At 33.6% G+C, this 13,593-nt stretch overlaps 1 protein-coding gene across 8 annotated transcripts in view; it reads left to right on the top strand.

The window, feature by feature from the left end:
- Nucleotides 1–12,029, top strand: part of LOC143673603 (putative COBW domain-containing protein 7) — a 66,639-nt gene extending 54,610 nt beyond the window's left edge. For 7 of the 8 annotated variants that reach the window (XM_077148352.1, XM_077148347.1, XM_077148345.1 and 4 more), the window contains 4 exons: nucleotides 3,695–3,763; nucleotides 3,859–3,924; nucleotides 9,870–9,999; nucleotides 10,385–12,029. In XM_077148352.1, coding sequence (XP_077004467.1) covers nucleotides 3,695–3,763; nucleotides 3,859–3,924; nucleotides 9,870–9,999; nucleotides 10,385–10,491 — 372 coding nt within the window. In that variant the 3' untranslated portion in view covers nucleotides 10,492–12,029. The remainder of the gene's footprint in view (nucleotides 1–3,694; nucleotides 3,764–3,858; nucleotides 3,925–9,869; nucleotides 10,000–10,384) is intronic. The other variant, XM_077148348.1, reaches the window with a different exon arrangement.
- The last annotated feature ends 1,564 nt before the right edge of the window (nucleotides 12,030–13,593 follow it).

Consider the following 13,593-nt stretch of genomic DNA (forward strand, 5'->3'; position numbering starts at 1 on the left):
AATCTTTAGAATTGTCCATTTTTCTACAGTATATTCCTACTATTGACATTCATAATGCTTTATAGTTACAGTTGAAATGCTTTATTCTTGCAATAGACTATAAATTCCTTAAAGACAGGACAGTGATTCTCTCTCCTCATTGTTAAACATGGGGCTTGGCATATGTTAGGTGCTCAGTGAAAATTTGTTAAATAATGAAAAGCAGTGACTCAAATAGAGGTATACATCCGAAACACCTGTGGCATTTTTTTAAGTGGATACTCAGTAGCCCTTCCCCCTTAGAATCTCCAGGAATCAGGCTTAGATGTGTGTATATTAATATGTTTGCACATTTTAACAGTTTATTATGGAAAATTTCAAATATATGCAATAGTAGAGAGACTAATGAAATGAAACCCTCTGAACCCATCATCCAGTTTCATTTTCTGTCAAAATTTTGCCAATTTTATCTGTCCTCCCAGCATTTCTTTTGCTGAAGCATTTTTCTTTTAACTTAAAAAACAAATAATTTAAATATGTTTTAAATAAAGTTTTAAAAATGTTTTTTAAAAACAAATTTTAAAGAAAAGTTTCAAGCATCCATAAAAATAGAGAGAATATTATAATGAGCCTAAATTTACCCATCACCCTTACAGGAGTATGTTTAGGCCAATTCAGACATCATGTCCTATCACTAATAAATAGGGCATGTCTATTTTTTTTTAAACTCTGTGAGTAGTTATAAGTGATTTTGATGCACTTTCATACTTTAGATATAGAAAATAGGGTGGAATTTAATATTATTGCAGACAGTGGGCTATGGGATTCAGAAACATGAACTGTCTCATTGGGTTTAATGCTTCTGATATGTCACAAAAGATATTAAGGATTTGGATAGGTAGTTCATGTATTTTTCTTAACATTCAGTAAAACATACAAGGTTTAGTATACGAGACAATGAATATTTACATGTACCTATACCTTTATCTATTCAGTGTACACACATACACACACATACATGTAACTCTCAATCAGATCAAAATACAGATTTCTGGCACCTTAGAGAATTCCGTTGTGCCTTTTCTCATTCAGGAGCTCTGTTCTCCTTAGAAACATAACTGCTATTCTGACTTATATACCAAAAAGTACCCTAGAACTGGTCAGTTTTTTGACAGGAAGAAGTAAGGGAAAGAGCAGTATTGTGTGATAAAAGCTGAGCTGTGTTGGTTACAGTGAAGATAGAAATGGGATATATCAAGAGCTGTTTCACAGATAAGCTTACCTGAATATCCTGACTGAGAAGTCAGAACAGGAGGGAGTAATGGGAAAGAAGTCTAGGTTGGCTAGAGGATTCTAGAAATATAGAAACCTAGAATGTAAACTAATTTGGATGAAACCATCATATATTCAATTTTGTACCAGTTGGCAGGATTTCCCAGTAGCAATATTATACAGGCAGAGAGGCTCAAAGAACTTTAATGTGGCTTAAAATTGGAAGTTTAAGCATATTAATAGTCTTAGTTTTCCAGATGAAGAAACAGATAGAAGGTAAGTTATTGCATATTAAGAATTATTAGCAAAATAAAATAGAAGTCTGAGGGGAATAACCAGGTAGGTTGGAGAAGAAACAGACCAAACAATCAAATCTGATTATTCCTAAATTTTATTTTAGTTGCAGTTTCTTTTTTAAATATTAGTTATCTGAATTATTTCCTTGCTTATCTGCTTCTTTTTGTCTGCAGACATGGTAAAGGAGAGTTCATTTAAAAAACAGAACAAAGATAAACTGGCAAACAAAAATCTGAAATGGGTAATATTTAGAACATTGTTATTGAAGTTTTTTCCCTTAATAATGTTTAATGCAGTTCTCTGTTTTCATGACTACCTTGCTCACTCCCTGTAAGGATGACCTAGGGTTAGAGACTGGGAAGGTAGATGAGAACTCAAGTGGCAATCTATGCATAGTTTATTATTAGAGCCAATTAGGAATTAGGAGTTATGACCCACATTTTGTACATTGGGAATTTACATATTTACAGATTTTATCTTCATATTTGTCTAATGTGAGAAGAGCTTGTTGGTACAGAAAAACATCCAGTTCCAAAGTGTGTGTCCCCCTACTTGAGCCCCTTGATGCATTGTCATAACTTTTTAAAACCTTTTCTGTCTCACATTAGAGTTAATTGTACCCATTAAAAGTACTAAGTCATACTTCCAGCTTTGCAAAAGCAAAAATAATTCCTAATATAATTTTTAAGCTAAGAATGAAATAGGACTATGTTGAGACATTCCCAATATTAAAAGCACACTTTTCCAACCTGAGGAAAATACATTTTAAGCATTTTTGAAGGCCGAATCACTATCTTTTGAAATGGACAGATTATGGTTTCATATAGCATCCTTTGCTATACTTGGATAGATATGGATTTTTAAGTATTATTTGTTAAATGAATATTATCATTACCCTAAACTTGTTTTAAAAATACTTTTAAAGTAGAGCATGTTTATTAAGATTTCAAAATAAATGCTTTTAATTGTCTGACATTTTAAAAGTCCAGCTTGAGAATTTTTAGTTGACTTGCACTTCTAAGCAAGAAAACGCTTTGTGCTTTTCCCATTTCTAGCAACAATAGAGACCAAATGTCAATATATTTTGTGCTTAAATATGTCTTTAATACTTGCATTTAGCTGTTCTCTAAGTGCATGTATATAAGGACCAGTCCTGATCTTTTCATATTTTCTACTAAGCTTGTATGGTTTTTCTAATGGTAAGTAATATTAGTGTGCCATACATCAGGTTCTAGAAAGTTACACAAAGCTGCCCTTTAGTATGCTTTTTCTACCTTTTTTAAGCCATTTGAGCTTGGACTGAGCATCTTAATTCTCATTAGCCAAGGTGGGGTTTATGCTTTTATCATGTTATGCATAGCCCTTGTGTTTTTTTTATTGCTTTGCTTGATATTTTGGGTTACAGTGGCAAACAGGTTTGGTTTTTAATTACATGACCTGTTAGAAGGAATCTTAGGTTTCTGAATCTTTAAGAATTGGCAGGGAAAGATTCCTCAAGATCAGGAGGAGAAATAAATCTCAAAATTAATTATCTGTAAATGATGGTGTCACCTCTAGAAAGCAAAGATAACATTATTACTGTCATTCTCATCTCTAGGAACTCTTCTTCATTTGGCACATATTTTGCAGTTAGAGAAAACTGAGCCTTCCCTTTGTATTTATATTTCCAAGAGAAGAGAATTGTACTTTCACTTTTATGTTTTACTCTTGGCTTTGGGTTGTTTTTTTCTGAGCCTTATTCCCCAGTTTGTAAAATGGAAGTAATTATCGTGACCCTGCAGGATTTTTCATGAAAAGATGAAATTGAGGGGATACACAAAGAAGTTATCTGGTTCTGTACATAGTTAATACACTGTGTATATTATGGTCTCTCTTATTGCTGATAATCCAGGAAAGAATCGTAACTGCCTGGGCACCTTTTCCTGAGAATTTTTCTTTGTAAATACTAAGCCATCGTCGACGCTGCAGAAAATAGAAAATGGGATTGTTAATCCCCAAAATAAAAAATCTACCTAATATATATTGTTAGGTAACATAAATTGCCATGTGATTATTCCTTACTTTTCATCTTAAAGTTTATGGTTTAAAAAGGTGTACTGACATTACTATTAAAAAATAATGATGAATTATTTCATTTGATTTACAGAATATTGTTACAGTCACATTTGAAGTGCCAGGAAATGCAAAGGAAGAAAGTTTAAATGTATTTATTCAGGTAAATGCAATTTTTAACTAATTAAAGATTTATCAACTATTACATTATTGTTATTAGCAATGATTGGTCTTATTAAAATATGTTACTTGATACAGAATCTGCTGTGGGAAAAGAATGTGAGAAACAAGGATGATCACTGCATGGAGGTCATACGACTAAAGGTGCAGTATGTAGTTCACACAGTTTTTTGCTTTTGAACAAAGTCCCTTTCTTGGCTGTTATATTAAACCATATTTGGTTTTAAACAGAAGCCTGATTTTAGTACAAATAACTTTGTCTTTTCATTTTTCTGTTCAATTCCTTTTCCTAAAAGGAACTTTGGAAATCACTGTATAAAGCATGATTTTATTTATATAGCTTCGTTTGGTGTTGCAACTGAAACAATATTATTCAAATATATTCAGGTAATATTCAAAAGATTACCTGATGTTCTCTATTCCTAGGTGCTCTGAGCAGTTACTAGCTAATGAGCATAACTCTATAAATTCTTCTTCTCTGGGCACATGCTAGGTCAGTTAGAAAATATTAAACTTTTCCTTGTGTTTATTTTTCCAAGAAAACTTCATTTACAGAGAATAGTATTAGAAATTTTGCTATAGCTGAACCTTATGTTTTTGATACATGTAACAGACACTAAACATTTGTCATAAGTCATAATCTAGACAAAGTTACAAAGGACTATGTTCTGGTTTACTAGCTGCCAGAATGCAATATACCAGAAACAGAATGGCTTTTAAAAAGGATGATTTAATAAGTTGCTAGTTTACAGTTCTAAGGCCGAGAAAAGGTCCCAATTAAAACAAGTCTATAGAAATGTCAAATCTAAGGCATCTAGGGAAAGGTACCTTGGTTCAAGAAGGCCGATGGAGTTCAGGGTTTCTTTCTCAAGTGAGAAGGCACATGGCAAACACAGTCAGGGTTTCTCTCTCAGCTGGAAGGGCACATGGCGGACACAGCATCATCTGTTCACTTTTTCCGATGGCTTCCTGTTTCATGAAGCTCCCTGGGAGGCCTTTTCCTTCTTCATCTCCAAAGCACTGGCTGGTGGACTCTTTGCTTCGTGGTGCTGCAGCATTCTCTGCTCTCTCTGAATCTCTCCTTCTCCAAAATGTTTCCTCTTTTATAGGATTCCAATAAACTAATCAAGACCCACCTGAATGGGTGGAGACACGTCTCCATCTAATCCAGTTTAACAACCACTTTTTTTTTAAATTTTTTAAATTAATTTTTAAATTTTTAAAAAATGTATGACAAGAAAGAAACACAAACATTCTTAACATATGATCATTCCAGTCTACATATATAATCAGTAATTCACAGTATCATCACATAGTTGCATATTCATCATCATGATCATTTCTTAGAACATATGTATCAATTCAGAAAAAGAAAAAACAAAAAAAATTCATACATACCATACCCCTTACCCCTCCCTTTCATTGATCACTAGCATTTCAATCTAAGTTTATTTTAACATTTGTTCCCCCTAGTATTTATTTTTATTCCATATGTTTTACTCGTCTGTTGATAAGGTAGCTAAAAGGAGCATCAGACACAAGGTTTTCACAATCACACAGTCACATTGTGAAAGCTGTATCGTTATACAGTCATCTTCAAGAAACATGGCTACTGGAACATAGCTCTACATTTTCAGGCAGTTCCCTCCAGCCTCTCCATTACATCATGACTAATTAGGTGATATCTATTTAATGCGTAAGAATAACCTCCAGGATAACCTCTCGACTCTGTTTGGAATCTCTCAGCCATTGACACTTCATTTTGTCACTTAACTCTTCTCCCTTTTGGTCGAGAAGGTTTTCTCACTCCCTTGATGCTGAGTATCAGCTCATTCTAGGGGTTTTCTCAATCCCTTGATGCCGAGTTTCAGCTCATCCTAGGATTTCTGTCCCACATTGCCAGGAAGGTCCACACTCCTGGGAGTCATGTCCCATGTAGACAGGGGAGGGCGGTGAGTTATCTTGTTGTGTTGGCTGGAGAGAGAGGCCACATCTGAGCAACAAAAGAGGTTCTCTTGGGGGTGACTCTTAGGCCTAATTTTAAGTAGGCTTGACCTATCCTTTGTGGGGTTAAGTTTCATATGAACAAACCCCAAGACTGGGGGCTCAGCCTATAGCTTTGATTGTCTACACTGCTTTTAACAACCACTCTTAATTGAATTACATCTCCAGGGAGATGACCTAATTATGGTTTCAAACATACAGTACTGAATAGGAATTAGAAGAAATGGCTACCTTTACAAAATGGGATTAAGATGAAAACATGGTTTTTCTAGTGTACATGCATCCTTTCAAACCAGCACAGACTAGAAGAAATCTTACATTATGTATGGAAAGCCATGCATATCACTTGATATTTGGTATCTATGTCATGAAAGGGGGCAGTGGTTTTAGGTTGTGTGCTTAACCCATCAGCAGTTTTTCGAGTGCCTACCTTTGTGTGTCCAAATATGTGCATAAAGGTTTCCTTATTACTGTTTTTTATTATTACTGTTAGTAATTGGATCTGCTCTCTAGCTAGTGACTAACTATACAGGGTCACTAGAATGACAGTGATTGACACTATCAAAAAAAGTTTTAGTTTCTCTACCTCCTGTGCTGGCTGTATGTGCAGTTGGCTCTGCAGAGCAACACAGGTGAATCCCAGTCTATTCCCAGATCACTCTCACTCAGAAAAACTAAGCCACCTCCTGCTTCTTTATTACTGTAGCACCATCTACATGCTATAATCCTATTTCACTCTGTAACTGCATTTACTCCGTAGTATTAAATAAGGGGTGGTTGGTTACCTCGAAAAGCAGCAGTTCAGGCATTTACACTAATGCTGCCACCATAACTACTGTGCAAAATTCAGCAGCTTTCCTGCACCTTCCAGTTTGGATTTTGTCCTCAAATTTATGACAGTTTTTCTCCAGTTGTCCTTTTTGGTTCTTCTTCTCTGCCTTTCCTCTCATCACAGCAGTGGGGATTCTGTATTGAAATAACTTTCCTTCTCTGTTCTGTTACAAAGTATCAGTTGCATAATAATCAACATGTTAAAACATTAACTTTGGTGACGGCTAATATTTCAGAGTCTTTATACAAGTAACACAAAATTGATGGTTAAATAATTTTTCCCAAAGATTTTCTTATTACATATTAAAATTCAGAAAAAAAAAAAGCAGAAAGCAAAACTGGGTACAGAAAAAGAAAATTCAGAAGACCCATTCCCCACAACTATTTAATAGGGGTTACCTTTGTGTGGTTGGAATGAGTATGAGTCATTTATCTCTTTCTACTTTTCAATATACTGTTAATTTTATAACAAATATGTATAACAAGCTATTTAAAATAAATTTGGGCGGGACACAGTGGCTTAGTGGCAGAGTTCTCGCCTGCCATGCTGGAGACCCACTTTTGATTCCTGGTGCATGCAAAAAAAAAAAAAACTAAATTAAATTGATTAGTTTCATTCCATAGAAGCCAATTTATCACATAATTTGTTTCTCAATTTTTCAAATCAATACAAAATAAACTTTTATGCAAGTAAATGTAATACTTTTTTCTTTTCCTTTATTTCACCGTTGTCTGCTTCATTTGTTGCCACCCATTTAAAAATCAGTTTATTTTTTTGTGGTCATCTTAACTTTTTAAACTTTCTCATAAAAACTGTGAAACAAGTAAAATCCTTAAGAATAGAAGAATAATCAGTAGAATCTGATATATAATGTTTTATCATTTCTCTATTTCCACTCTTTGTGGTGCTAAAGAACAGAGAACATCTTAATACATGTATTGATTTTATAATTAGAAACCATTGTACACAGAAATATTTTTTTTAATTTGGAGGTTTCAAGAACTTATTTCTTCTTTATGCACAAATAATTGGGATTAAGTAATCCCAATTACTTAATCCCAATTATTTGCATCTTCTTTATGAGTTTGTATTTTAAAAACAAATAGGAGAATGACCCAAGGATAGCTCTGTATAAGAGATTTGCCTCAAATACAAATACATAGGTAAGCTGAAAATGAAAGGATGGAAAAAATACCCCATGTAAGGAATAAGCAAAAAAGAGCTGGAGTAGCTATATCAACATTAGGTAAAATAGACTTTAAGTCAAAAACTTCTGTGCGGGAGAAAGATGGTTATTAAATGCTGATAAAGGGGTCAATTCAACAAGAAGACATAACAAAAACATATATGGGGTTGCACAGGTGGTTCAGTGCTAGAATGCTCACCTTTCATGTGAGAGACCTGGGTTTGATTCCTAGACCATGCATCCCCCCCAAAAAAATTTATATATATAACGGTAGAGCCCCAAAATATATGAAGCAAATATCAACAGATATAAAGGGAGAAATAGATATTCCTGCATTAATAGAAGGAAATTCCAACACACTGCTTTCAATAATGGAAAGATCATCTAGAGAGATGATCAATAATGAAGTAGAAGACTTGAACAATACTCTAAACCAACTAGACCTAAAAGATACATTTAGAACACTTCACCCAACAGTAGAAGAATACACATTCTTTTCTGATAAACAGGGATCATTTTCCAGGATAGACCATATTAGGTCACAAATAAGTCTCAATAAATTCATACAATGTACCTTCTCCAACTACAATGGAATGAAGCTAGAAATCAATGTCAGAGAGAGAAATAGAAAACTCACAAATATCTAGAAATTGAACAATTTACTCTTAAGCAACCAATGAGTCAAAGAAGAAACCACCAGGGACATTTGGGGATATTTTGGAACAAATTAAATAAAAACATAATATACTGAGACTTACGGGATACATCAAAAGAGTGCTGAAAGGGAAATTTGTAACTCTAAATGCTTACATTAAGAAAGAATAAAAATCTCAAATCAGAGACCTAACCTCTAAACTGGAGGATCTAGGAGAAAAAGAGCAAACTAAATCCAAAGTGAGCAGAAGGAAGGAAACAACCAAGATTAGCATGGGATGAAGTAGAGAATTAAAAAACAGTCAAAAGAATCAGTAAGTATGTAGCAGAGAAGCTTAGTCTACCTATATGTATGCCTAAGAGTTACCTCTGGAGGGCATCTTTTGTTGCTCAGATGTGGCCTCTTTCTCCCTAAGCCCAACTCTGCAAGTGAAGTCATTGCCCACCCCCCTATGTAGGACATGACATCCAGGGTTGAAAGTCTCCCTGACAGCATAGAAGATGACTCCTAGGGATGAGCCTGTCCCAGGCACTATGGGATCAACATTGCCATCCTGACCAAAAGGGGTAAAAGAAGTGGAACAAATAAGATATCAGTGGCTGAAAGAGTTCAAGGAGAGTCGAGAGGCTACTCTGAAGGTCACTCTTACGCAAGCTTCAGCTAGACATTGCTGCCTATCATAACTTGCCCAACCCCAACCAAAACCATTCCAGCCAACCCTAAAGAACACCTGGGGTTTATATAATATTCTACAAAGGTTCCATGCACTAGGGTAACTTTCCAGAAACCTACAACCTCCAGATGGGTCCCTGGACCAGATAAGTTCTGAAACCTAGAGGGACTAGCCTCTCCAGAACATCAGGTAGGTCCATTCCCCTGTCCCATATTACTGATAGCCCCTTTCAACATGAAAAAGTTATATCACATAGCTCAATACCTCTAAAGAATGGGAGAAAGATCAAATGTCATGGTGGAGTTATACAGAGAAGGTAGGGTTTAACAAATGAGTATGATTGCTGAATCATTATATTGATATTTCTTTTAGTCTCCAGTATCTTAGAGCAACTAGAAGTAAAACCGTAAAATTATGGAATTGTAACCCATACCAAACTCTGAAATCTGCTCTACAACTAATTGTCATGATGTGCTTGGAATTTATTACTTTTTTGTATATATGTTATTTTTCACACAAAAAAGTTGATTGTCATGATAAATGCACAGCTATATGATGATATTGTGAACTATTGATTGTACATTTTAGATGATTACATGGTATGTGAATATGTAATATACATCAATAAAAAATAAAAAGAATCAATAAAAAAATAGGAACAATTAATCCATTAACACTGATGGCTGTATTTCTGATTTTAAATTAGAACTGAGGCTGATTGATCTTTCTCTTTGAGCAGGGGCTGGTGTCAATTAAAGACAAACCTCAACAAGTAATTGTCCAAGGTGTCCATGAGCTTTATGATCTGGAGGAGACTCCAGTGAGCTGGAAAGATGACACTGAAAGGACAAATAGATTAGTCCTTATTGGTAAGTTATAAAGGGTTAAACTGCTAAAGCAAAGTAAAAAATAGTTGGAAGGGATACATGTGCCACTTAAACAGCATTAACCAATAAGAATCCCTTTTTTACATTTAAATCAGCTTGTGATGAATGTATTTGTTTTAGTCATGTGATAACATTTATAAGAACATGTTAAACCTTTTACTTTTCTTCACACAGTTTTAGAAAAGAGAGTAATCCATATGCCAGTTTGGTTCTGAGGGACTTGACTAGAAAGTTAAGAAATTCAATTTAGTATTGTTTTTGTTAATTTTTATAAATCATTAAACATTTAATAATCTGGAATTGGTATGTAAATTGTGCCATTTTAGTAAACAAAGATAATTACATCATATTTTGTTCTTTTTTCCAGGCAGGAATTTAGATAAAGAAATTCTTACACAACTGTTTTTAGCTACTGTGGCAGAAACACAAAAGCAATGGACAACACATTTCAAAGAAGATCAATTTCATCCATAACACTAGGTGCATTTCTTATCAAGAGGACTGAATGATTAAAAAAACAGGGATAAGTTTCCTACTGGGTATGGTTCAAGCATCTATTCTTTTGCTATTCTGTTATGAATGCCAATGTCCTATTTTAGGTATTTATTTTTATAGAATACATAAAATATAGTAAATCAATACTGTATAACATTTGACATTCATGCAGTGAAATAAAAATCCTCTGAAGATTTTCTTTTTGGAGATAGGTGTTTCACAAAAATTATTTTCCAGAATTGGCTTTTGAGTACATATATGTTGAATTTCTTACTTATGGAAGTTCTTTGTAATAATGATAAAACTTATTTCAGTATTGTCCTTTTTCTTTGGAACTTCAGCTGATTAAATATATTTAATGGTTATATTATTATTAAAAAGTTTTAAAAAACAAATAATGTCCTCTTTTGTTAAAGGAAATGAAAAGTTTTGTGGCTAGAAACTTGTGACTGGAACAGAGCTGAGTCAAAGATACTAATTTAAATAATCTATTTTCAGTCAATGTTCTAAGCCTTACTGGTAGTTGTTGTAATGAAGCTTCAGCCATTCATTTTGTATATATTTTGAAGATCCCAATTGTAGAGCTTTTAATTTTAAGTAAATTTTACTACTGCTACTAAAGTCATTTTTTTTAATTGTGGTTTTATATGAATATATGTATATATATATAAAACACAAAATGTGCCATTTTAACCATTTTTGGAAGTGTACAATTCAGTGACATTCATTACATTTCCATTGTTGTGTTACCATCAACATTATGCATTACAAAAATTTCTAATCACTCAAAACAGAAACTCTGTACCTATTAAGCAATAACTTCCAATTTCCCTTCCTAACTTCTAATCTACATTCTGTTTCTGAATTTGCTTATTCTAGGTATTTCATATAAGTAGAATTATACAGTATGTGCCCTTCTGTGTTTGGCTCATTTCACTCAACACTGATGTCTTCAGAGTTCATCTGTGTTGTTGCATTTATCAGAACTTCATTTATTTTATGGCCAAATAATATTCCATTGTATGCATATATATATATATATATATATATATATATATATGCCACTTTTTGCTTATCCATTCATCTGTAGGTAGACACTTGGTTGTTTCCACCTTTTGGCTATCTTGAATGATGCTGCTCTGAATAATATTGTCAAAATATCTGTTCAAGTCCCTACTTTCAATACTTTCAGATATATCTGGGAGTGGAATTGCCAGGTCATATGGCAATTCTGTGTTTAACTCTCTGTGGAACTGCCAAACTGTTTTCCACAGAGGCTGCACCATTTTACATTTCACCAGCAATGTAGAAGGGCACCAATTTCTCCACATCCTCACCAACATTCATTCTGTTTTTTGAATTATAGCTATCCTAGTGGATGTGAAGTGGTATTTTACTGTGGTCTTGGTTTGTGTTTCTCTAATGGCTAATGTTCTTGAGCATCTTTTCATGTGTTATTGGCCATTTGTATATCTTCTTTGAAGAAATGTCTATTAAAGTCCTTTGCCCATTTTTTTAATTGTTTTTTGTTGTTGTTGTTGGTCTCTTGTTGAGTTGTAGGAGCGCTTCGTATATTTTGGATATTAAGCCCTAAACAGATATATTATTTCTAAATATTTTCTTCAATTCAGTAGGGTTTTTTTTTCCTTCCTCCTTTGATAATGTCCTTTCATGCACAAAAGTTTTTAATTTTGATGAAGTTCAGTTTATTTTTCTTTTGCTGCTCATGCTTTTGATGTTTTATCTAAGAATACATTGCCAAATCCAAGGTCTGGTGATTTTCCCTTAATGTTGTTTTCTAAGGGCTTTGTAGTTTTAGCTCTTGTATTTAGGTCATTGATCCATTTTGAGTTAATTTTGGATATGGGGTGAGCAGGGGTTCATCTTTTTTTTTTTTAACTTTTAAAATTTTCAGTAGAAACTAAAAAGTGACAGTGTATAAGACTTCATATATAGCTGCAGGTGACTTAATAGTTTTACAATCTTTATGTATAGTTTGTGTGTTAAATATACAATGACTGGCTTTTCTCTTTTTGCAACTGAAAGCCACGACAGCATTAAATATAAGCATTAGCTTGAACTTAAAGAAGACCATCCCCAAATTAATGCTTATTAAATATTGGGGAAGGCTATCAAAATGACTTTTGGAATTTCTTTTTTGGAATTTTAAATAAAAAATTAACTGTATTTTGAATACTTCTGCTTAGAAGTAGAGGGCTAGTTGATTAAATCATCTCAAATTGGTTACTGCTGTTGCATTAGTTTGGTTTCTACCAATGAGGTAGCTGATTCTGCTTTTCCTTTTCTTCCCTTCCATACCTTTGTTTTATATAACATCTCTGTATTCATCCAATTGCTTCCTGGATCCATTCTCAATTTATGGTGGAGAGTACAGGCTTATTTTGTGGAAGTAACATTGCCCAGTAGAAAGCTGGTTTTTTAGTTAGATCTGAGCTTTAATCCTAGCTTTATTGGTTCTTGTCTGTGTAATCTTGAGCAAATTACTTACTCTGAGATTAGTTTCCTTATTTATAAAATAGATGGTGATAATATCAACCACCCAATGTTGTTGTGAGGATTAAATAGGTTTATAATGCACTCAGCTGAGCTCTGGCACAGAGCAAATCCTAGATACATGTTTTCTTCTTCCTAACGATTTAAATTTGTTTTATAATTAATATGTTCATGGTCCTATTTAATACTTACCATTTTACCAAAGTACATTACCTAGATCTCTCTATTCTTGTCCATGAGGAAAGGGTATGGTTAATTGTCCTGTTGTGAAAGAAATGTTTGAAGTCATGTTACTCTATATTCTTAAATATCTTTATAGAACTCAACAGTATCTATCTTTTCTTTATAAATGTTTTAATTCATCTTTAACTTTTTTTCATTGCACAGGGATTGTAACTGAGAAATCAGAATGTAAGGCAAAAATATATATATTTCTTTTTGCTTTCTGGCATATTGAAATAGTCAAGGGAATATCTGAAATCTCTGAATTGTAATCCAAGTGACTTGATCTCTGATAATGATTGTATACCCCTTATCTTCTGCCCCTGTGATTGTAAAAAACCATGT

The sequence above is a fragment of the Tamandua tetradactyla genome, chromosome 2 (assembly GCF_023851605.1).
Source record: "Tamandua tetradactyla isolate mTamTet1 chromosome 2, mTamTet1.pri, whole genome shotgun sequence".
In the NCBI taxonomy this organism is placed as follows: domain Eukaryota; kingdom Metazoa; phylum Chordata; class Mammalia; order Pilosa; family Myrmecophagidae; genus Tamandua; species Tamandua tetradactyla.